Source organism: Anabas testudineus, chromosome 13, assembly GCF_900324465.2.
Source record: "Anabas testudineus chromosome 13, fAnaTes1.2, whole genome shotgun sequence".
Taxonomy (NCBI): Eukaryota; Metazoa; Chordata; class Actinopteri; order Anabantiformes; family Anabantidae; genus Anabas; species Anabas testudineus.
This window is the reverse complement of record NC_046622.1, coordinates 16547086-16571076: the sequence shown is the minus strand read 5'-3', so window position 1 is coordinate 16571076 and position 23991 is coordinate 16547086. Positions and strand designations below refer to the sequence as shown.

The window sequence follows — 23991 nt, the reverse complement described above, 5'->3', positions numbered from 1 at the left end:
ATGTGGGTTTGTGGTTTGCTCCTCCTCAGTCTCTCTTGACTCTTACAGATAACTACACTCTGTATTCATGCAAATGTTTGGCAGACAGTTCAATTCCTTCTGGTTGGAGAGAGGGCTTGGGGGGGTTGTCTCTGACTCTCTCCTCTCTCTCTGTCTCAGTCTCAGTGTGTCTTTTTCCCTCTCTCTCTCTCTTTCCTTGCTGGCAGTAGCGTCTGTACTATTGGCAGGAGTGACCAGAATAAAAACAGCAACATCAGACTTAGAGGAGGAAAAAAAAAGCAAAGTGATCCATTGAAACAGGGTCTCTGCCCTATCCTAATTACGTCGAGACTCATATCTTTTCCCTTTTTTTTACCTTTTCCCCCTCCCTTCAAGACTTCGGGTTAGTGGTTAGTAATTAGCTAGAAGAGAATAAAACCAGCTGATCGGCAGAGGGGTGGTGCATTTTGGAGCGAGATGGCTAACAGAAACATTCTGTTGCTCTTCTGTGGACTCTTCCTCTTAGCACTGATTCAGCCCTCTCTTCAAGGAGGTAAGTGTGTGCTACAGGTGGAACGAGCCATGATCTTTGCTGCATCAATTACAAACTTAGAGCAGGTGCAATATTTAAATCAGTGCCTCTTTGACCCTCTGATGAATTATATGTGTTGCACATAGTTATCAATGTATGAACTGAGTGTTTCACTTATTTATTGGAATGTTTTAATATGGTTTATAAGTCATATTTCACATTTGCATGAAATAAAAGTAATGTGTTTTATATAGTGCTAACTTAGTTGTATTACTTTATTTGACTTATAACGTGAAAAAAACAACAAAAGTTCTGCAATTGCACTTGCATTGTGTAAGATTTTTATTTGGTGATTTAGATAAATTGACTTAAACATGTCACACTACAGTCATAAAAATTAAAGATTATTAAGTCTGGCTGGTCTTCTGCATACTTGCTGTGGAGGTCAATCACCCTCTTAAAGAAAACATTGAGCTAAACGTTAAAGAGGTTCTCCATACAAGTTTCTCATGAATATGTAATTTAGATGTTTATCCAATAATTAAATTGCATGCTGCACCCACAGCTATGCATACTGTTCTCTTACCATTTCGCAAAAACTCATAGCTTTAATTCATCCCTGATGAACCTCCAGCTGGACAGACTGTGTGTAAGTGTCGCCTGGACAGCTTCTCTTGAAGTTAGACGACTCATCTGCCCAGAATCTATCAAGCAGCAACATGCAGATTTGATGGGTTGGTTTCAAGTGCACTTTAGAGCTGGAGCTTATCTGTTTCAGACAGAGAAAGGGGAGAGGTTTTGAGCATGCCTTTCCTCCCACTCTCATTCAGCCTGTGAGTTTAGTTTTTCTCCCCTTTCTCATTACTTTGATTTGATTTGTCTGTGTTTTGGCTGAGATTCTCTGACTTATTCAGCCCCCAACTGGAAAACATGTTTAGCATCTGGGTCTGGCTATGCTGGATTCAAATCCATTTTTTTGTTTTATTTATTTGCACAAAAGTCACAGCTGTTTACATATGCTCCTCATCTTCCTTTTTACAAGTGTCCTTTCAGATTCATTATGGTTAGATTGTTAGACTCCTAAAAGAAATATTTTGTCCATATAAAGCTGTAGATGTTTGGTCGGCCTCCTCTGATTCGATCATGTTGACATAGTCGACCGAGTCTGTATTTGTAAGGCCATAGATTGAATTATTCAAAAATGTCGTTGCCCTTTTGAAGCACATTAATCCTTTCTTCTCTGTGCCAGCTACATTTCAGTTGAGATTTTGAGGTGCATTCATGCAAAATATATAGCAGGTTAAGGAGCCAGCGAATATCAACACTGGCTTAGCAGCGCTACTTTGATCTCAAGTGAGTGTTGAATCCATCCATATCAAACCGTTCTGTGGTAGTCAAACTAGTTCCATCTGCGTCTGTACAACACAAAATGTTGGCTTGGTCCGATGGTCAATTACCTGTAACATAAACCTCATTAACACTCAATTCACTGACTTAATGCCCTTGCGCAGAAAACACCTACAAGATTTGCAGAATTCACGTTTGAATTATGACCCCGGTGCCTGTGTGAATGTTTTCAGTCGACATGTTTGAGTGAAATTTGGTCCTAGAGAAAACATCTGGGAAGGAGTTTGTTAATAAATATTCTCCATCACATTACCCCATGACCATGTGACGGTACTTGTTTGTTATTTCTCCCTCGTACGTAAAAGCAGGAAGACTTTACATTCAACAAACAAACATCTGTTGCATGGATACAGTGAGTCGAATGTCATATGTATATGTGTATGTCTGTTGAGACAGCTTGGGCTCAGTGACCTCTTTTTTTATTGCTGCATTTGATATCTGAATCAAACCTGAGCCCAAACATTCTTTAAATAAATTCCCCAACTGAGGAATTTAAACAGGCTCGTTCCTCACTGCCCCAATAAAAGGAAGAGTGAACAGCTCTAATTTCCAAGATCTTTGGAAATTAGTCCAGCTTTTTATCATTAATATTTACTTTTGCACAGTAAACAGCATGCATCAAGTATCCCTCTGGGTGTTGTATGTCATGTTCCTCCAGACAACCTTAACAACCAACGGGTGGACTTGAGCCAAAGTAATTAGTTTTTTATGACAGACACAGTTAATGACTCGGTTCTGAAGGCCAGAGACTAGCTGCTCTGTTTCTTCACAGACGATAAAGAATTAAAGATATTGTGTGATGTTTTCTTTAATACTGTTGGAAGTTTGCCTCATTTGGCATTCGCCGGTGTTCGGCCTGGAGACTGCAGGGGAATTTTATACAGTGACACTTATCTGGCTGTAGGTGCAGACTGGATGGCATGCCTTGACTGTCGCAGCGCACCAGTGATTAATTGCAGCTTTACCCCAGCTTTGCTGTTCGAAAGCTAAACCGTCCTTACGAGCAAGTGGTGCTTCAGGCTTCATCGGTAGCGTGTGCTGTGAACACTTCTTGTAGCAAGGTTGACTGCAAACCACAGCATGCTGTATTAACATGACACAAAGTCATCCCAGCGCTCGCAATCAAACAGACCCTTTGAAGTACCATCTGAGGAAGACCAAGGTTTTTCTTCAGTTAGGGGTTTTGTTCAGTTTCATCAGCTTCAATACTGGAACCACAGACTTTCATTTTAAGTTGTTGATGTTGAACAGTTTGGTGTAATTTGCTGTGAAGTGACCTCATTCAGTGCTCATTTGGGTAGGAGCCTTTTAGTAACAAGCACCAGGGTCTGCTATTGTGAAATAGCTAGTGTTGCATGTTTTCATGTTTTACTCTGGAAAATATTGGACAATTCAAGCTCCAATTTGCAGTTTTACAGTAAAACATACCTTGCTGGGACTATAGCAGTACAACACCCTCGCCTCCTTCACTATCAGATGTTTTACTTTTGTAAATCTTATGAGATGTTTCATGCAGATGGAAGTCGGACTTAGCCATTGCTAGAAACACACATCAGTTAATAATATGTCTATCTTTTACGCTTGGGCTGAGAAAAAATGTCAGTCCTACCATCTCCCAGTCAGATGTTTGGTCTACACTCAACCAGTGTCAAGTGTTCAACAAAGAAGCACATTAAGTCAGATGATTCATTCCAGACACTCAGCGAGCAGCCCTCACCAGCCTGCGAGCTGCCAGGAGCAGCAGGAGTGTTTTCATCTTGTCTCACCTCGTATGTCCAAACTTGTCCACTGTAGGTTTACAAACAACCTGACAACATGAGCACGTTAGTATGAAAAAAACAAAAACAAAATCTATGTAAAATAAATATAATCTTCTCTATCTCGCTCTCTTTTATATATATATATATATATATATATATATATATAAAACTCATAACTGATTAAAAAAGATGGGAATCAAATGATGTGATTAAGTGATTAAACATATGACGTAATTTTAATCAAAATCCGCTGGCACGAGTCCTGTGTTGTGTTAGTTTCAGTGCACTTTTTTTTGGGGAGGAGGCCGGGGTATATATGGCACCTCTAGGCCTTTTGCATCAATCATCTAAACCAAACAAAACTGCATTTTTGTTAGTGTTAGTGTTAGATTTAGCAACACAACTACTTGAGAACATGTCCAGTTCCCACATTCGCTTTACAAATTGTCTGCAGACTGGGCTGGACTCATGAAGATTTTGTTCTTGTTGACATAAATCACAGATTTTATGCTTTCCTTTTCAACTATGTAAACTGCTTTTGTCCTGACCATGATAAAAGTGAAGTGGGAATATCAGTGCCTTGTGTATATGACAATTCAGATGGAGAGCCAGAGTCCAAATATTTGATTTATGTCCCCTACTTAATACATCTGAAGTCTGCACAATTGAGTCATATTGCTGCTACTTTGAGGTGTTACATCAGTTCATTTCACATATACTTTAGAGAAAAAGAGCGTAATTATTTTGCATTTGGTCTGACACATCTGTCACATCTGATAGACATTTCCATGTGCAGAGGTATGAGAAGTGAAGTCTGCGCCGTGTGAATGTTGTCCTTTTTGGTTCTTTCAAACATTTGCACCCATAACTATGTCAGTTGTACTGTGTGATACGATCACAGAAATAGGTTTCTGGAATGGAGTTATAATATGAAGTGTTTGTTCCACTAGCTTGTAGTGATTTCACATGGTTGATGGCTATCTTCAACCGTGGCTTATTCTTTCATCATGTTCAGCTCTGCAATACTTAGACAGCTGTTCCAAACCCTTCTTTTGTTTCAAGGGCATGTCTTTCCAATTCTTGTAATGATTCCCTGTCGGCTTCCAGTGGTAAAGCTGCACCCAAGACACCCAAACAATGACAAGATTAGAATCAGGTCTTCTTAGTAATTAGAATATTGCCGTCTGAGGGCTGTGAGTCTGTTTGCCAGTGCATACCTCACAGAAGTGTCACAGACAAACTTGGGCAGGCGTACAAAGGGGAGGTGAAGTCAGGTTGACACGGGGCTAAGAGTAAGATGGATTTTCCCATTTAAATTTTTATTTTCTGGAGTGCGCCTCACACTTTCCATCTCCACCCTCCAACATGCTATGGAAAATAGACGGTGCAAGGGGTGATGGATAGTAGGTCAGCTGTCACATGTCTGATAACAGTGGATTTCAGGATGCCAGCAACCACAGTGTCTGCTTCACTGCACTGTATCTCTAGGTTGAGAGCTTTCTATAAAGACAGATTTAAACCTCCTCTTCTGGGACAGTGGTTTTGGATATTCTGCATGTATGAATACAGTAAAAAGTTTTTTGGATGGAAATTGTGGCGTAGATCACAGAACACTGTGATCAGGACAGTAATTGTCTTGCAAGTCTTATGTAAAGGATAAAGAATGCAATCATTAAATTTTATGAAGCTGCGTGTGAGATGTATGTGTATGTAAAGTACTTGCGTGTTTGATTTGCATGCCTAAGTGACATGGAAATTGTTCCATCAACTCTTGTGTATTTAATCATTTAGCCAAAGAGCGATTATTAAACAACCACAGAACACGGTTGTGGAAATGTCACATTACTCACCAGTTTGTTGTAAATGAAGTGGGACTGAACTCTTTCAAGTCACAAAGAACAATTGTAATAACTGTCATTAACATGTGAGGTACTATGGAAAAATCTGTCAATGGTTTGGTTTGATCCAATAACAAAACAAATTCCGACTTCACATTTCCCAACTTCTCTGCTATTCAGTCATTATTTGTGAGCCCAGTAACCCATATCCCCTATAAAATGCCGTGCTGCAAAGCCAATATAAATTTCCACACACTGTAGACTAATTTGTCGCAAAATCCATTAATCACATAGATTTTTTTCTGTATCTGTAACACCATTAACCTCAGGCAAACTATCAAATGACATATCTTGCCAGCTAAACAGTTGATAAACATTTCCACTTCCTCCTTTCCAAGCCAGCACTCCAAACATGACATGATACAAAAGTAAACATACAAAGAGCTGAATATGGCCCTTTCCACCTGTTAGCCTGCGTCTGGTGAGCAACGTCATTTAATAAAAATTCAAAACATGGGAAACTGAGAAAGCGAAACACTTGCATACACATATGTTGTATCTGAAAATGATTTTTATCTGAGCTTTTGAGCTTTTCACACATTGTTTTCTTTGTGTTGTATAAACCCAATTACAAATAATTTGGAACCTGAATTCAAATTATGGAAATACCTCAGCGGTTGTGTTGCTTACCGATTTGGGGTTTAATAACAGTGTGAATGTGTCAAGTTAAAACAGTATTAAACACTACGGCTACGCGATTCTAGCTGAGGACACGTGGACATGTTATTAAAGTACAGGTGCATTAAAATACCAGAACAAAATATTTGCTGAAATAAATTTAATGTGTGTTTTGATTCACTCCTTCGCTACATGAGATTTTAATTTGCAAACACGCGGTCCATAATGTGTGTTAACTTTGACACCTTGGTTTTCACATGATCTGAAATTTGCAATCCAGGTGTGAAGCACAGGTTTTTGCCCTCATGTGGTACGTATGTCATGTAGCATCAGGCACCGTACAGAGTACAGCTCACCCATGTTTTGAAGGCGTTCAGAGCACAATATGCAATTACTCGAATCTGCATTACGTTCTTGTTATTGTTGCACAACTGCTCTTTACATTATGCAACACACTTGTTAGTGGTGTTTTTCTTTTGTCAGTATTGCACATATGGCCCCAGTTACTGAGGAATGGCATCGAGTTTTAATAAACAGTTCCAAATCATGTTGGTCTCAAAAAATCTGTTAAAATCTTGAATTGTCTATATTGACAAATATTTGGCTTTGCCAGCCTAAAGTGACAGATATAGTAACACTTATTGCATTTGGCACTGATCAGTGTCCCAGATTGACCCTGCTTTATAACCCACATGACACCAGATTTGTATAACCCGAAAGGGACCCAGATTTCCACTCATCATTAAGCCATGTGAGACATTTTGACAGTGATATAACAGGCCCAGTTGGTTCGAGATACACATCATAATCGACATAAAAACATTATAGGAGCTGTCAGCATATCACTCCCAGGCCATGTACCTTAAATATCCACATTTCTCTTCTGCTGTTGACTGACTGCATTCCTGGTTTATTGTAAGTCTCACCGTTGAACCACATTCAAGTTGAGTGGTGATAAATTCAAATCATTGTCAGGATTCCCGTGAGTGAGCGTACATCATCACCCTCTTAATGCGCTCAGAGCCACTCTGGGCTCAAGCCACAAAAGTAGAAATTCAGTGTGTGAGAGTCATTGTATTTAACTGAAAGCAAGACAGCTTGTCACTTGCTTTAGTACGTATCAGGCAGTGATTTATTGATGCCTTATTGTGAGCCATTAGACATATTGTTTGCTGTAAAAAGTTTTAAAATGCCCTAAGCTGAAGAATGCAGCTTTAAGGAATGACCTGTCATCCTCCAGGTTGGTAGGTGTGCACACATAAGGTCGTATTTAACATTCTTACCTTCTTATCTTTTAATAGATCACAGAACTGTTGTTTTGGCAAGATCAGATCACTAATAAAAGTCACTACATGGTAATAAATGTTCAAATCTTCTTTCCACCAAAGTTTTTATCCACCAATATTTATCATATCACAGACACTCAGGTCAACCTCATGACTGAAGTCAGCAGTGAAATAAATTCTGCCTCATTTAATCCCATGTACTCTACAAGTCAGTCCTGTCATTCATTCGCATTCCAGCACAGTCGCATGACCTGGCTAAGTTCACAAGGAGCGTAAGCACATGGTGATGATGACGTTAATTAAGACTATCATGATTCAATCTTCTGAGATAGGTGAGGCCATGTGGCAGAGGTTACTGTGGGTCTTATTTGAATACATGGTCTGAATGAACCTAATGAACTCTGAAAAACGAAACAACAACAGCGAAAAAAAAAAAAAAAAACGTAGAGTAGCATGTTGAGCTTCGAAGAAAGAGGAAAACTGGAGCAGACACACATTCCTGCCTCTTGCCTTGGTTGCTGTGCCGAGACAGGAAATCCTCCTTTGGATTGTAAAACTGAGTGGAGAACAATCACTCCACCCCTGCTGTGGTGCGGTGCCTGCACCTGAGATCTCTGCCATGGAGCCAATGGCATGGGCAAACTGACAGACACTTGCACAGACTAATCAAATACAGAACCCTTCACATTAATATTCATTCTTTATTTGCCTGCAGGGTTTCGAGTTTCCTCCAGTGCTCTGTATCACAAGGCCAAACCTTGTTCCATGTTTTTCTAGTTCGAAAGAGTTGAAAGGCAACCTCCTTTGCATTTGTTCATTTATAGTGTCACAGAGAGCCATAAATGTTCCTGTTCACATTGTCACTGAAACCAAAAACATGGCAAATTCTTCTACCTTGCACACAACCGTACTCTGTGAATCCCTGTTGGCACTAGAAGATACATTTCCCTTAAATAAAAACAGACAAATGTGTTTTTCTCGGTCCAATCAGATTATTATGAGTGCAATTCTGGTGCATTGTGTAAGTAAATATTGTCCTTGCTAACATTAATCACTCACAGATGTATCAATACTTTATGACTTTCAATTTATTCAGAACCAGTCTAAGCTTCAGGCTCTCTTTCTTTACATCCAGTCATCCCACACTTTGATTTATTCTTAAATATTGTGAGTATCCTGTAAGTGTTATAGTATCTCAACAACTTGTTCCAACAGTGACTTGTTGCATTTCACTCCTGGATTTTGCACTTCGCTGGTTTTCTGCAGTGATTGGCGCTGACTGCTTATTTTTACATGTTATCATGGCACAAAGCTATTGCATATGTTACAGCTTGTTAGTGAAAACGTCAAAGCCTTCTTCAGTAAAAGGTTTAGTTTTGGGGGAATTGTCCAGCTCCATTCACGTGTCATGAATTTTCATTGAACTAGATCGGACAGTAATACCTTGTAATGTTCTTCCCCTAATGGACACAGTCAATGGACACAACTCAAAGCGCAGTGTTCACACAGAATTTGCTAATAAACACATGAACTCCTTTGACATGTGGTTCAAATTAATTGGCCTCCCAACACATGTAAGAACCATTATACATAATCATTGGAGTCCTGCAGTCCCATTCTCTCCATTGTATTGTGTTTTTAGTGATATAAAACAGGTTTTTCCCTCAAAAAATATAATGCTGTAATTTTGGCCTTAGCTCACCAGTCCCGTTGGATTTAGCTGTTAGTTGTCCCAGAACAACTGGAGTCATTTTTTTGTCCTCCCCTTTCTTTTATTTCTGTTGTTGTTCTTCGCACACATGAGGCCACCATGTCTGGGATCCAGAACGACCATCTCAGGAATTACTCTGAGTTGCAGCCAGAAATCAGGCGAGAAATGAGGCTAGGGGGTGTAGGTGGGGGTTGAGGGTGTCCACAGTGCTGCAGCAGTCTCCAACTGCAATACCTCATCAAAATGAAAACAATTGGAATTTTCTTCTCATCAGGCCCGTAAAGCTTTTTTCTTTCCTTTCGTTTCATTGTGGCTTTGGCTGAAGCCACTGTGTTCACGTTTCATTGGGTGCCCCGACGTTGCTGTAATGTGGGGCACATGTGCACGCCACAGATAGATTTCAGTTCGTCCGTCTGGATCACAGATGATAAATGTGCATGAAAATGTTGATCTAATAAATGGGCTCATTTAAGATGCTGTGGCAAATGTTGCACTTTAAATAAAATAACAAAAACTCTGAGGGTTGAAAGTGTGACGTGATAGAGGATGAACTTTTGCTGTTTCTCTCTTTGTGTTGCAGGTGTGTATGTACCACCTGGTGCTGGAACTGGACCAGGAACTGGATTCTTTCCAGGTATCAGATCTGATCTTGAATTACAGTATCCACTTGAAGATACATCCATACATATATACACTCAATGTTGTTTCTACAAGTAGAGACCCACACACTGTGCATGTATACACAGCTCTGTCATGATATTAAAAACGGCCACAACACACTCTCCTGGTGTCCTCAGAGAAAGTAGTGTTAGATTTAGACGCCAAAAAAGACGCCAGAAATTAGATCTCTACTTGTAGCATACCATAACCTAATGCTGTGTTTGATTGTGGTTTTACAAGGTGCTGGAGGAGTCCCCCTGGGTTATAAGCCAGCTAAGGCTGCAGGTGAGTTACAGAGATGCAGTAGAATTATGACTTTTCTCCTATTATATGCTGAAAAATATGTTTAAAGAATCACGTCTGGATGGTCTATCTATTTATGTATCTATTTCAGTGAATTGGAGACAAAAAAATGTAGTTTTTTTAATCTAGTTTTTTTTTCTAGTGTTGAGTGTTGATAAACATTCGTGGATCGATGATTGATTACCATTCAGTGATCCCTCAGTCATGGCAGCAGTCTTGCATTGTCAGTGTTCTGAGAGTTTGTCCGAGACGCCATGGCTTCCATTAAGTATAATGCATGGCCACAGATTTTTTATCTGGCGTTTGTCATTCACACATCCATAGCAGATGTTTCATTCACAGCCCACTGCTTCACCAACGGTTCACCAACCTTTGGCAGTGTCTTGGCCTGGCTTCAGCTCTCATTTGCTGAACACACTGAAAATGTGTGCATCCTGTTTTCTTAGCTAGGAGTTGTGAAGCCATGGCCTCACAAAGTATTCATGTGACGAGACTTGACGACATTTTTATAAGTTAGTTGGATGTTTATAAGTTGAATTTGAGTTCTACGTGTAAATTAAAGGAGCACCGTGCAACACTGTAACATTCATTTGAACAAAAATGAAAAGAAACAGATTGCTGTTCTGAGGAGCAAGCTTCCCTGTCAACACTCAGCTTTAGTTTGGCCATATCTAAGGGAAACACATGGTGCGACTTCCTTGTCACACCACCACAAGCTAAGAATAATTAAATCCTAGGGATATTGCTTTGGCAACAAACGACGTGTATGGGACCACCCACTTTTGTTGAGCCAGTTTATTTGAAGACATTACGTGGTTTAGAAATTTGAGGCTGATTGCACATTTCTCTGATTACAAGCTTAGTATTTAGTAATAATGATTAGCATGTGCTTAATAAAAATCCTCCCTCAGGATGATAAGGACATGACAACATGACATAAACACTGTTAGCACATGATGACTATGAATGTTGACAGCAATAATAATAATAATAACAACAATGACAAAACCAATCACAGTCATACCTGTCTCTGTTGACCCTACCAAGGTGTAGGCCAAGATGGTTTGGTGCCAGGGGGTGTTGGGACTGGAGGCCTGGGCATTGCAGGTACAGTAAGAAGTTAAATAAAGGTTGTGAATACTTTTTTATTTTGGTATAACTACCCAGTATAAAGCAGCTGCTGTCCATATCCAGGTCTTTATTTCATTATCTTAACAGATTTGTGGTTGGTGTAGATGAATGGTTACGTCAACAGTCACAGCTCCGTTCTTTCTGGGCTTGTTTGTTGCATTTCTCTCCTTGTATTCCGTTTCCCTCAGCTTCACTATTGACTCACAAATAAAACTCGACTTTTTTAATAGTAATACATGTACAGTAGATATTACTAGGAAAATGTTTAGCTTCACACACGTTTTAATTTTATTTGACTTGTTTTCACCCAACAGGACAAGGTGGAAAAGCGCCTAAGCCCGGTAAGTTGGAACGTTTGCAGAACAGACGTCGAACAGACGTGCAAAGTAATAGAACAGACAGGTTTAAGTTACGTGTGTTAACATGTAACATAAAACCTGTACAATACATAAAAATGTACTGGACATATGTGGAAACATTTGTAATTTTATTAAATTCTGTTGAACAAAGCAGAGGGAAAGATTTGCACTTTAGAAAATAGTGCATTTTCCTTGCTTGACATGTGCTGTCAAAGCAAAAGGAAGGAAACACAATGTATTGTTATGGGGTGGAAAGCACAGACTAATGTATGAACTATAATAATTTCACACACCAGCAGAATGGAGAACTCTGCACAGGCAGAGGGCACTGGCTGAAGAGAAACAGCCTTTTGATTGAGTTGTCGTCAAGTTTTCCTTATCACGCCTGTGTTTTTGTCAGGGTTGGTTTACACTGGCTTGGCAGCAGTTTTGGGGAGCCCTGAGTGCTGGGTGGGATCATTCAGTGATTCCACCACTCCTGCACCTCTGCTGTATTATAGAGTGATGATTGGCAAACATGCATCAACGGCTGCCAAACAATCGTGCCAGTGCACTGATTAATGTTATTGTAATGTTTGACATTTACAATATCTGGAAACCTCTGTGTTGAAATTTACCGTGGCCCTTCTCTCTGATACTGTACAGTAAATATTTTCCTTTGCGGTGTTTCACGTTTGCACTGCATTGGTGCTTAAGCAACGTTTAGCCTTCATTTAATTTCCGTAAGCACCGCTGATACAATCTCAACAATCTACAGTAACTCTGTGTGTTCAGAAAGATAAGGAGCCAAGCAATGGTCTTATAGTCCCGATTACAGAAGGGTCCCTGTGGAGTGCCATTCCCCCACCCTCTAACAAGAGTTGCTGCAGAGCCTTTCTGTAAAAATGAGTTAATATCCACTATTTGGTGGAAGTTGATTTTGGCTGGACTAAGCAGGGCATTACTTGGGAAATATTACCCTGGCTTTTGAATGCATTTTAGTTCTCCCTCGATCACACCAGGCTTCCATGGCAGAAATTACGTTAGTGAGAAAGAGGGAAGCAGACAATATCAAATACAGCTCCTCATGTTTTTTTAATTAGAGCAATTTGTTTCTGACAGCTCTCTCCTGTACCCTGTAGTAATCGATAGAAAATCTTAAATGCACAGAGAACAGCTAGGGGTCAGCTAAGGTCTTGCACATTTTTGAAATGAAAGGGGAAACTTCAATTCACTGAGGGGTTGTAATGTGTTCTGCATTGTGGCTGTAATTGTATTCAATTACTATAATCTCTGGACGTTGGTTTCCATTAGTGGTGACTTTTCATATCAGCAGTTCCCATTCCATTACAAGAATAATGCCTGAAGCTGTCCAAATTTGGAAATGAGAACTTAGTTTGAAGAATGAAGTTTCTATCAATGCATAAAGCTACATCCACAGTTCACCAGTAGGTAAGTGTCGTACAATGGCAGGTCGAATCCATCTGCACCAGTCAGTCAGTATTTGGCATGTTCTGCAGAAAAAATGCCAGAAGAAATTGCATCCTTTGACCATTTTCTTTAATTAGCCTTTAATATGAGCAGGATTCTGTTGTTAAAGAGACTCAAACGCAACCAGCGGTAAATTATTCACACGCACATCGTGTGAGTTGATGTTCGTTCTTGTGTTGGAGCCCAGCAGTGACATTGCATTCCACGGATACGCACCTTGCCTGGGCAGTAATGGAGAACAGCAGCTGGCTATGTGAGTAGCGTGACTGCAGTGAATTGCAGCGTAGCTCATGCAAAACCTTGTAAATGTTACACTAATTGTGAAGGCTGTCAGCATCAAGGTTTGACAATACACTGAAAGCTGGAAAGAGGAAGTTTCTCTTTATGAACAGCTGTTGGACGCAGTCTCCTTTCCTGTGTTCCCTCAAGCAAAGGTGGATTCAATCCTCATGGTGTGATCGCCAAAACTTGGCTTTCTCAGGCTAGCTTCTTGTCATTTTCAGGCAGTATGAAGAAAGCTAAAAGAAAACACAGAGGTTACTGTTTTCACTGATGGTGAATTTTTTTATTGCTCCAATAAAAGAGTTTGTTTTAAGTTGGGAGGAGCTGTGTCTGGGTGGGATGTCTACAGGATGCATACATCTTGCCCGTTGACTCTCAGAGAGTAGCAAAAGTCTGAATCTGTAATCTGTCCGTTTAATTAAACATTTTGTTTTTGTTTAGATCATATACTGTACAGTCTCTGCACAGGGTTGGATGTTTTCTAATATTTTGTCCAACCTCATCGCCCACACAACCACATATTAGTAGCGTGTATTGTTATGAGAATGGCAGTTTTATTGATGTCTAAGCTCATAAAGAGTTTGTAAGTATTTGGGAGGAGGGTGTGAAAAACATTAGTGATGACTAAGCAAGTCAGACTGGCAGCAGCCTCCCTCGTGTTGGCATCGACAGTGAGCTCAAGCAGAGGCCTCGTGAGCAGCCGGTCCTAAAAGGTGTTTGTCATAGAAGTTTCTGTACCAGTTTTGTTATTTGTGGTTGCTCCAATAGGGAAAAAATCTGTAGTTGTTGAAACAGCTCTCAGCAAAAGACAAGGAGGCAAACAGGTGTGGGCTTTCTTTTGGTTTAGGTCAGCAGGTTTGACCCAAAATGGCACTTAATGTTAGCACCACCCAAACAGAGCCAGCCAGAAGAAAGAATTAAAGATGAAAAATGAAAAATGAGCCTGCAATACAAGTAGGGAGCACCATTGCAGGGATTGCTTTACTTCTCGGCTAATTTGCATTAGACTGCATTAGTTTCAGATAAGTAAACCACATTGCAGTCTCCATAGTCCTCATTTCTTATGTCCACTTTTCTGTCTCCCCACTGCCATAAACATGACAATCTGAAGCCAAGGAGAAATGGTAAAAGTAGTGCCAACAGTTCAGTGCACCATAAATTCATGCTTGATAATACATGTATAATTTAAGATTATGTATTACGTTAATCAATGCAACAACACGTCTGAGTGATTTGTTTTTGCTCGTGTTTTAAAATCTTGGATCCTATAACCTCTGTGATGACAGGCCAACCTGTAGCCAAACAGAGCTGTAGCTTTTGATTGCAGAAAATACGTAGGTGGATTTGAGTTTTCGCGGCCTGTAGCCAACACTTCACTCTCTTTCAAAGACATGTGCTATAAATATTTATCATATGCAGTTACCCAGATAACTGTGATTTTTCCACACACGGTTTTTAAATTACAGATTTTGGATCTCGCTGAATGTATATCCTATGTTTTTTTACTTTGGTTCATCTTCAAACCCAGTGGTTCATATCAGGGTCATTGTTTGAAGAAGAACTTAGTGTCCTTGTGTGCTTCACAACAGGAAGAGTGGAGGAAAGGCAGAGAAGTGGAAAGATAGAGTGAAAATGGGGAGTGCAGAGAGGATAGACAGTAAAGCAAGGAGGGTGGAAAGAAACAATAACTCTTGTGAACTTACCGTATACTGTATATGTCATTCCTGCTCACCGCCACTCACAAACACACAAAAATTGTATGCACATTGATTCACACAACACACATGCTCAGAGAGTTTGCTGAAAGGAAGGAGACTGATAAATTGAGGTGTGGATGAAAGTTGTTTAGCCAAAAGAAGATGAGTTTGGAAGAGATTTAGTCTCCTGGAGCACATATGTTTTTTATTACTAGAGCTCAGACCTGTCATCTGAACTGTCAGAGACTGGAAGCATCTGCATGACTGTGGGTATATGTAAATATGTTTATTGTCTTCATATGTGTGTAATTACCGAAGTGTGTGTGTGTGTGCGTGTGCACATACAAAGAGAGATATAAATACAAAATATGTATCCTGACATTAGTTTGGGCATTTACCCATCATCCCTCCCAGCACACAGGCACTGACTGTCTGAGTAAATATCTGCCCCCCCCCACACCAGCCTCAGCCCCACACAGTTTATTTGTTCCCACTGGAAATGATGGTTGCTCCTAAAACTTTTTTTTTTTTTTTTTCTTGGATGATATCGCCAGATGTTGTTGCTGTTAGCCCCTTCAATAATCTCGGTTATTCATCTCAAGAATTAAATTGATATTAGAGTAAAGCAGGATAAGATAAGAGCTTTATTAGTTTTTATTGGTGTCTCACAGTCACACATAACACACTTTACACAACTGTGGTATTTTCCTCAATTACACTGAACCAATATTTTTACAGTGACTCAGTAACAGATCCCGGGCCTTACAAGCCTGAACCGTCACATGATTATGCAGTTGTTCTCTGGTGTGCATGCTACCAACATTTTATTTATTTATTTATTTTATTTTCATGTTTACTGGGTTAGGTGATGAGCCATTCCTTGGCGTGCTCCCACAACCTCTTCATTCGCCAGCAGGTCTGGAGCATAGACCACTATCTTTGTCCATCTGGCAGGACAACCTAAGTGTTGTTTGTATAGCAGTGGAGAAAGTTGCTCTTATTTCTCCAAGAGTCTAAAAAGACAGATGACCTTTTTACAGTCATTGGTAGAAGTGGACTGATGTCTGTTAGATTTGGACCAGTTCTATGCGTATGTGGCTGCAATTACAATGCTGTTTTGTGAATTAGCACACACGAGTTCAGAGTCCTGTGCAGATGATTATTAGTTTTGCTGCTTAGTTTTGATTAAGCAGTATGTGTTTGACGTAAGCATGTAGCAAATGGTGCGAGCAAATTTGCTCTTTGTTCATTTATTTATTAAATCTTGTGCTCTTAGTGTCATTTTGCTCATTTTAAAAAAGCTTCTATTCTGAAGTGGTGTTAGTTGAAATTATCTCACCTCGTTGAAATGTCTCTCCTGGATTTCTCAATACTAACCAAGACCCAGTGCTGGACTGAATGATTGAAGATGAATGGCTTTTTAATGACTTCAGCATTTTCCCTCAAGGCCTTATAGTTAAGTTGATAGATTAGGTGATGTAGCAATATCTCTACATACATGCAATGTACAATTTGCTAAATGGCTTTTCCACTGTCAGCAACACAATTTACCTCTTTGCAGATCACATCTTTAGTAATGACAGAGGAACTTGGAAAATGCCTTTGAGGCTGACTCTACAAATGTAGCATCAGCGTTTCAATTTGCATGTTTTCAACTGAGCCAACCTGTTGAACAGTGGGCTTTTTTCTCAACCCTGAGTTGTCAGAAAAGTATTCAGTGGCGCTGCAGTTAGTTGCACATGTGGACCATCTGGTAGAGGAAACACACCAGGCCAACTATACATACCATGGCCACAAGCTGCATTTCTTGATTGTTTTTTCCACCTTGTGCATAATTTGCACAATTGAACATTGAAGTAGACGTGGAACATATTGGTCAGAAAAGAGCCCTTTTTCAAAATTGCATTTTCTGAGTGCACATGCACCCGGTGTACTGCTGTATATGGATTGCAGTGTGCTTCTGTCTTGTCTGCATACCTTTACAGTACATGCTGTGAGTGTGTGTGTGCCAAGCTAAAATGGGAGATGGTAGGAGCTCCGGGTTAGGAAAACGCTTCAGACATATTCAGGGGCTCAATGTTGGCAGCGCAACTGTGACATTCTTTTAGAAGTGGATAAAAAGTAGACTAGCAGGCGCTCTCAGCTCTCACAGAAACAAGCTAAAGGAAGAATTGTTTTGAACTTGAAAGCTTATAGGATAGAGTGTTCTTCTCCGTATGACCCGTAGCATAAACAATGACATCACAAACTCACTGAATATGGTGTCATGCATGGTGCACAAATGAGCACAACTTGAACTAAGGGGCACTTTTAATGTTCTTTGGAAAGGTTTGTTTTGACATAAGGCATGTGTTTGTGTGGGTGAGAGGCTCGCAAGGACTTAGGCTGGTGAAATCAAACACTGTGCAAGCAGCAGCCAAAACACTGAGCAGGTTGGTTGGACCAGTAACTGCACACATAAAGGTACAGAGAGAGGCAGACAGAGAGGAAGGAGCACAGACTGAAAGGAAGAAACACAAAGTTTGGACTTCCATCTGCATTAAACTGATTTGACCCTTTTTCCAAAAGCATTAAAGAATGTGTCAACTCTAGACGCTTTCCCTGTTTGTCTGTAAGAGCTCTGACATTTCTGCTGTTGGGGCTATCTGGCAAAGAGGGAGACTGCGGCTTTGGGACCGCTCATTGATAGTGTCAATGACTCCATGGAAAAGGAAAGCGAAAACAATAAAAGGCTTGCCGCCAGAGTCGGCTGACTCACACCAGCCAGCAAGGGAGAGAGTTTGTGTGTAGTGGTGTGACTGTGTGAATACTTAATTACTCCAAACCTGGAAATGACAAAGGGCAGTGGAGGTCACAGGAGAGGGCGGGGGATGTGTCTACATGTCTCACGCGATCTGGAATCACTGCAGCACCTTGCATCACTCTGCTTTCATCCAGCCTGTCCTGCATCACCTCACAAGAATGCAATCTATCCACCAACTTGGAAGTGGAACAGTGTGATAATTTGATACTGATAAAAATCTGGTGTCATGACAGTGGAGGACATAATGATGGGCTTAGCTTTCAAAGTGAAAATTTTATATGGGACCACAGCCGAAGAACCAAATCTGTCTGTCAATTTCAATGAAATGCTGTATCTCTAGGGACTTCCAGCTTGTCTTTTAAGATGGAGTTATTATCAAGATTTTTCATCATATTAAAGATAATTGCAGTATTTATTCTGTCACAGCAAACTCCTGTGCTTCTTGCAAATTATGCTTTATATGTCTGTGGTTGGATGGTTTGTCTAGAACAGTGTTTATCTGAACACATTTCCCATTCTACTGTGACCCTCCTGTTCTGCTTGCATATTGACACACTGGTTCCCAAAACAGAGAACACTGTTAACGAGGCACATAAGGTGTAATCTTCTCCCATTGGCTCGTCTGAAAACAAACATTTGTTCTTCCCTGATTAAATATGACCTAAAACAAAGATTATGATGAGAAACAAGTCCCAAAAATTTCCTGGACATTCCAGCGCTCCGGCTTCGAAGTCTGCTTTCCGCGGGCCTGCCGTCAGTCACAGTGGATCCCTGCCATGGAATTCTTTGCTCTCTTAAATTAAACCCTTCACCAGGCCCAGCTGGTTTACAAAGTAGAGAGAAGGGGAGGGGAGGAGGAAAAAGAGGGAGATGGAAAGGAGCGAGCAAATCCCTCACTTCTCATGTTTGGCGTTCTTTGGTTGCTGCTATTAACACCTCACGTCTGGTCGACGCAACCCCATAGACTCCGTTTGGAGAGGAAAGAGCAGAAGAAAAGAGAAAAGGATGGAGAAATGTGGAGAACAAGAGTAAGGAAAAGAGACAGCCGAAGACAATGTTCTGATTAATGTCTCTTGTATTACCTTGCCTAACCCCAGCGGAGAATGATCAAGATGTTTCAGTGGAGAGATTGAAACCAGATCTTTCTGTTCACACGGGCTCATATACATCACTTGTACCAGACGCAAGTTTCAGAACATGACTGGTGACTGAAAGAACTAGCCATGCTGTCTGGCCAGTTTTATTCCAGTGTCAATCTTCAGTTTAAATTCCAGTGCACATGACATGGTGCAGCAGGAGGCTACGGACACGGCAGCTTGTCCCTCATCACATTTTAATTCCTCTAGAAACAAGACTCACTTTTGTCAGAGAAGGTCTAGGCTTGCATTCGCCATACTTGTGCACCCTCATTTACATCATTTCTAAACCAGCCACTACAAATGAATCATGGGTGATGCTTAATTAATCACTGCAAAGTCATCCCAAATTTCAGCTCAGCAACTTGCTTGATGTACTTGTAACTGCTTTGCTGTGAAAGCCACGAGTCTTTCCTGAATGGAAACTGGCCTGTAAACATTTTTTGAATCTGAGTGGAAGAAACTGTGATGTATTGCAGTACTGCACGACTTACCATCCAATTTTCTTGGCTACCAGTCTTCCCTCCCGTGTAGTATTGTGTTTCTTTCCCCTCCATGTAATAGTGTTGACCTTTTTAAGGTTTCTTTGGTCCAAGGTAGTTGATGTATCAAGTAGTCTCTCAGGTTTCTCTCAAGGCCTTTAGGGTCACAGAGAATATTAGCAACTGCATTACTGTACGGATGTCCTTCAGCTTGTCAGCGATCTACTAAACACTGGGAGTAGCACCAAGGAATTGTGATTATTTGATATCAGCGTCATGGTGCAGAATTACATTGTGTGTGGTTTGTGACATCAAACAAAACTGGTGTGGACATCCCATTATGTGTGAGCTAAGACAGGGATATTTGTGTGATCCGACATGCTACAGTGATGGTAGTCCAACATAAGCACGCTTGTTTGAGCTGATGTGAATATGGCTAAACAGAGGGCACTAGAGTACAAAAACTATACCCTCCGTCCTCCATAAATACAAACAGTGGATGGATGCCCAGACCTACCAAGGTCCAGATTTGATCTTCGTCTCTTCTCACTTTGACCCTGAAATCACAGCACTCAGCCCTCCGAGTGGTGTTTTTTACATGAGATCATTTATTTTCCTATTGACTAATGATGTCATATAGCTACAGAAAACAAAGTTATTTTTCTTTTCTTCCTCTTCTAAACCTTGTGTCTGCCCAAAGCCTGCATCATGGTCACATACACGCATGCTCTTTCGGCTGATGTTTCCATGTCTGCGTCTTGTCTCCTGATCGCAAATCAGAGAGCTTAGCTCCACATGGCAGTTGCTGGTCGACCTTGAACACAACTGCCAGAGGTCAGGCACAGGTGAGCACAGGTGGGCCGGATGATGGATGAAAATTCTTAAATCCTCCACAGTCCTGTCTATCTTCACTCACTTCTCGCTTGTCTTCCACTGACATGCAGAATCTCTCTCTGTTCCACAGACTGTGCCGTTTATTTCTGACACTCACAATGACAAAGACATACTTACAGCTCAGACTGGAGGCTAAACCAGACGGTACAGTTTTAAAGAAATATTTCAAGCCAGGCTTAATAATTTTAAAGATTTCATGCATCTATTAAATCCTCAATTTTAGATCAGTTACCTGTCGAATCCTTATGATTTTATGGTATGTTGAGCTCGCTGAGAAAATTGAGACAAACAATACGACACTGGAAAAGGGAAAAACCCAGATCAGTCTGATTTACAGAAGAACATATTACCTTTGTTCTTACTTTGAGGTGTATCTCAGAAATGGTTGAGCAACTGTGGAGAATTGAGCTGAAAGCTATGAAGAAAATGAATTATCTCAAGGACGCTTAGCTTAGTGTCTGAGCTCGCATTGCATGCTCAGTGTGTTTGCCAAGCCCTTGGCAAGGCCAGTGCCCACATTTGTTTTGACTAGGTCGTGAAACTCCACACTTACATCTTCCTCGCTGTCTCTCCCAGAGCATTCCTCGTCCTCATTGGTATCATTGCCTGCACCCTGCAGACTGTTGGACTGACTCCAGGCTCTCACCCTCCAGTCTGATTGCTCCTTTTCTTTCTGTGTGCAGCTTGTTTCCCATGTGTAGTTGTTCTCACCCCAGATTTTTTTGGCGCACTAGAATTGATTATTCCTTGGTGGACTCGCTTGTTGGCAGCATTTAAATTTCTTGTTGTTTCAAATTCATTACTCCAACATGCTTGTCTCAGATTGGAGATTGTTCAACTCACAGATTCTTCTAATACAAGTCTAAAACTCGGAGACTCACGTGTCCAAAAATGGATTGCCATGACTTGGCCCTAGAAAATTGGCATATGTCTCTTTTTGTCAGTTATCTGGAGATACTTCATACTTGAATATTTGAATAATCTCCCAATTTTTCATTTTTCATTTTTCAAATACTCCATCTCAACAAATTTGGTATCTTAATCCTATTGCATGATGCATCTGTGTTTTCACTGCTTATTTGCTTTTCTGGTTAATACTGTCCACTAAACCACAGTAATGCAAGACTTAAGATAAAGGTATTTTGCAATTTTATGTTTCCTAATAGCATTTTTCACATTTCTCTATCTTCTTCTTACATGTTTTATCAAATCCCAAGCTGGGATATGACTTTATTTGTCCATAAAGTCAAGCCAATGAGTTTGCCGCCCATGGATTAGCTTGGATTTTTAGATCTCAGATGAACAGGGCAGTGATTAGAATACAACATGACCAAATGGACAACCACATTTTTAATGTTTTGTCTATCACATTTCTTAGTCAGAGGGGATTAGCTTGTTCCCCTGTGTCCAAGGTGCAGTGCTTGTTGGCTCAAGATATAAATGTGTTTTCAAGTAAATGTAATTAAAGGCACATGACATGGTGTCATATTTCATTAGATTTATTTTTTCAGCGTTGAAGGTCCTGGAAAATGTTTTCATGAAAGATTGAGTGATTAGTTTTTAATATTGAAAGATAATTACTGCAAATTATATCTCTGGTAACTTACTGCAGTGCAGCAGCTGTCTTTTTTGCTCACTCTCTTCATTCTCATTTAGAGTTTGTAGATTGGTAATGTCTTTACATCTTCTATAATGTCTATCAATTTTCCTCATCCAGGTTATGGCAATCTAGGAGTTGGGGCTCTCGGAGGTGGTGAGTATATTTGTAATATTCTCAGTTAGCAACACACACTGAATCCTTACTTGTAAAGCTTCACAGCAAAAGTTTAAAATGTCTTTTGAAAGTTTACCACATGGCCACACACTCACTCACCTTTGTTTCATTTAGGTGGATATGGTGGATACGGTGGATATGGTGGAGGCACTGGGGTCTTTTTCCCAGGTGCCGCACAGAAAGCTGCAAAAATAGGTACAGCACATGGCAGAAAATGTCCTCATAGAAATGTGACATCTGTTTCCTTTTTCCTTTTAATACATGATTCGTCTTCTGTGAAGCCCTTTTCTCTATTTAAGCATTTACATGGACTAGACTTTGAGTCTTTATCAGCTTATCAGCATGCACCTTGCATGGTCCAGTCCTGTTTTTACATTGGTTTTAACATTGGTCAGTGTCCTGAATAGAAATGGAGATGATTATTCATGCCTTCATTTCATTATTTACCAACTGTAATTCCCTTGTCACCTGCATTAACAAGTTGTACCAGGATCATTTACAGGTGTTTCAAAATGTTGCAGTCAAATTCTTGACAAAGTCCTGTCAATGGTCTTTTGTCACACCTGATTTGATTTCTTTATCCTGACTTCCAGCCAAATTCAGAATCCAACTTCTCATCATTACATTTCAGGCCTTGCATGGTCAGGTACCAGCCTGCCTGATACATAAATGAGCTACTGCAGCCTTACATCACCTGACTTTTCAAGTTGTAGTCTGGAACCCTCGGTCATTGAATTTAAGGCCTGTGAACATCTTAAAAAGCAGCTCAAGGGACATTTGTTTAGACATGTTTTAGAGAATCATTGTTATGTAGATATGTCTTTTCTAAATATGTTGAATTGTTATTATTTTATGAGCACTTTGTGACTTAGAAGATTCCATATAAATAAAAAAAAAAGTGTAGTGAACTACAGTAATTTCCCCCTGTGGTAGGCATCTTAGAAAGTAATCAGCTGAATACACTGTATGTGCAACCTGAAATAGGTTTATGCTGTGTCAGTACAATAAATCTAAAAGTCTGATCCGATTCATTGCTGACTATTTCCTACATTTATAGATTATATTCATGGTGCAGAATACTGCTGAAATTGTTGTTGTCCTATTAGAGGAGCAGGAGGCCATCTGCTACCACAGTGTGGCAAGCTGATTCAATGACTACTGTTCAAACTTGACGTCTGCTGAACTCCAGCACAAAGCATTTTTAAAACAATTCAAAGATCGGCATGCTTGCTTGTTTAGAGAATACCAAAATGAATGTTTCTCATTAATGGTAACTCGGTATGAAAAATACTGTGGCAAACACATGTTCATTCTTATCATGTACCTGCAGTACAGTTTGAACGTCAGCGGGACCCAGCCTGACCTGAAAGTCTGTGCTCTGCGCATGCATATGATTTCTTTGAGCTGATTATGCACAGACTCAAGAAGGTCCAATCATGATCAGCACTATACAGCACAAAGGCAAAGTGCCTACTCTTAAGTGCTACTTGGCAATGACAAAATTCGAGTCCCTAGAGTGAGTCTGTACTCTTTTCATTACACACAAAATAACATCTCATTCCTCTGAAAGAGCACAGATAAAACAAAACACTCCCTTGCCAAACTTTTACTCACCAAATCTTTCAGGCCACATACTTACAGGCAGTGCGCAATGTCTGTCCGGCTACAGACGTGAGGAATTTATGATTAAAAATGAAAAAAAAAAAAAAAGGTTTAAACAAATAAACAAGTGTGTTTTATTCTGTTTCCAAGTTCCCTGACAAATGAAGCTGACAGCTCATTTCCTCCATGAGGGGATGGGGCCAAAGA

General features: G+C 40.3%; 1 protein-coding gene across 2 annotated transcripts in view; it reads left to right on the top strand.

Moving 5' to 3' along the window:
- Positions 1-201: 201 nt before the first annotated feature.
- Positions 202-23991, top strand: part of elna (elastin a) — a 42583-nt gene continuing 18793 nt past the window's right edge. For both annotated transcript variants that reach the window (XM_026372221.1, XM_026372212.1), the window contains exons 1-7: positions 202-532; positions 9772-9825; positions 10092-10136; positions 11202-11261; positions 11600-11626; positions 22126-22161; positions 22297-22377. In XM_026372221.1, coding sequence (XP_026228006.1) covers positions 457-532; positions 9772-9825; positions 10092-10136; positions 11202-11261; positions 11600-11626; positions 22126-22161; positions 22297-22377 — 379 coding nt within the window. In that variant the 5' untranslated portion in view covers positions 202-456. The remainder of the gene's footprint in view (positions 533-9771; positions 9826-10091; positions 10137-11201; positions 11262-11599; positions 11627-22125; positions 22162-22296; positions 22378-23991) is intronic.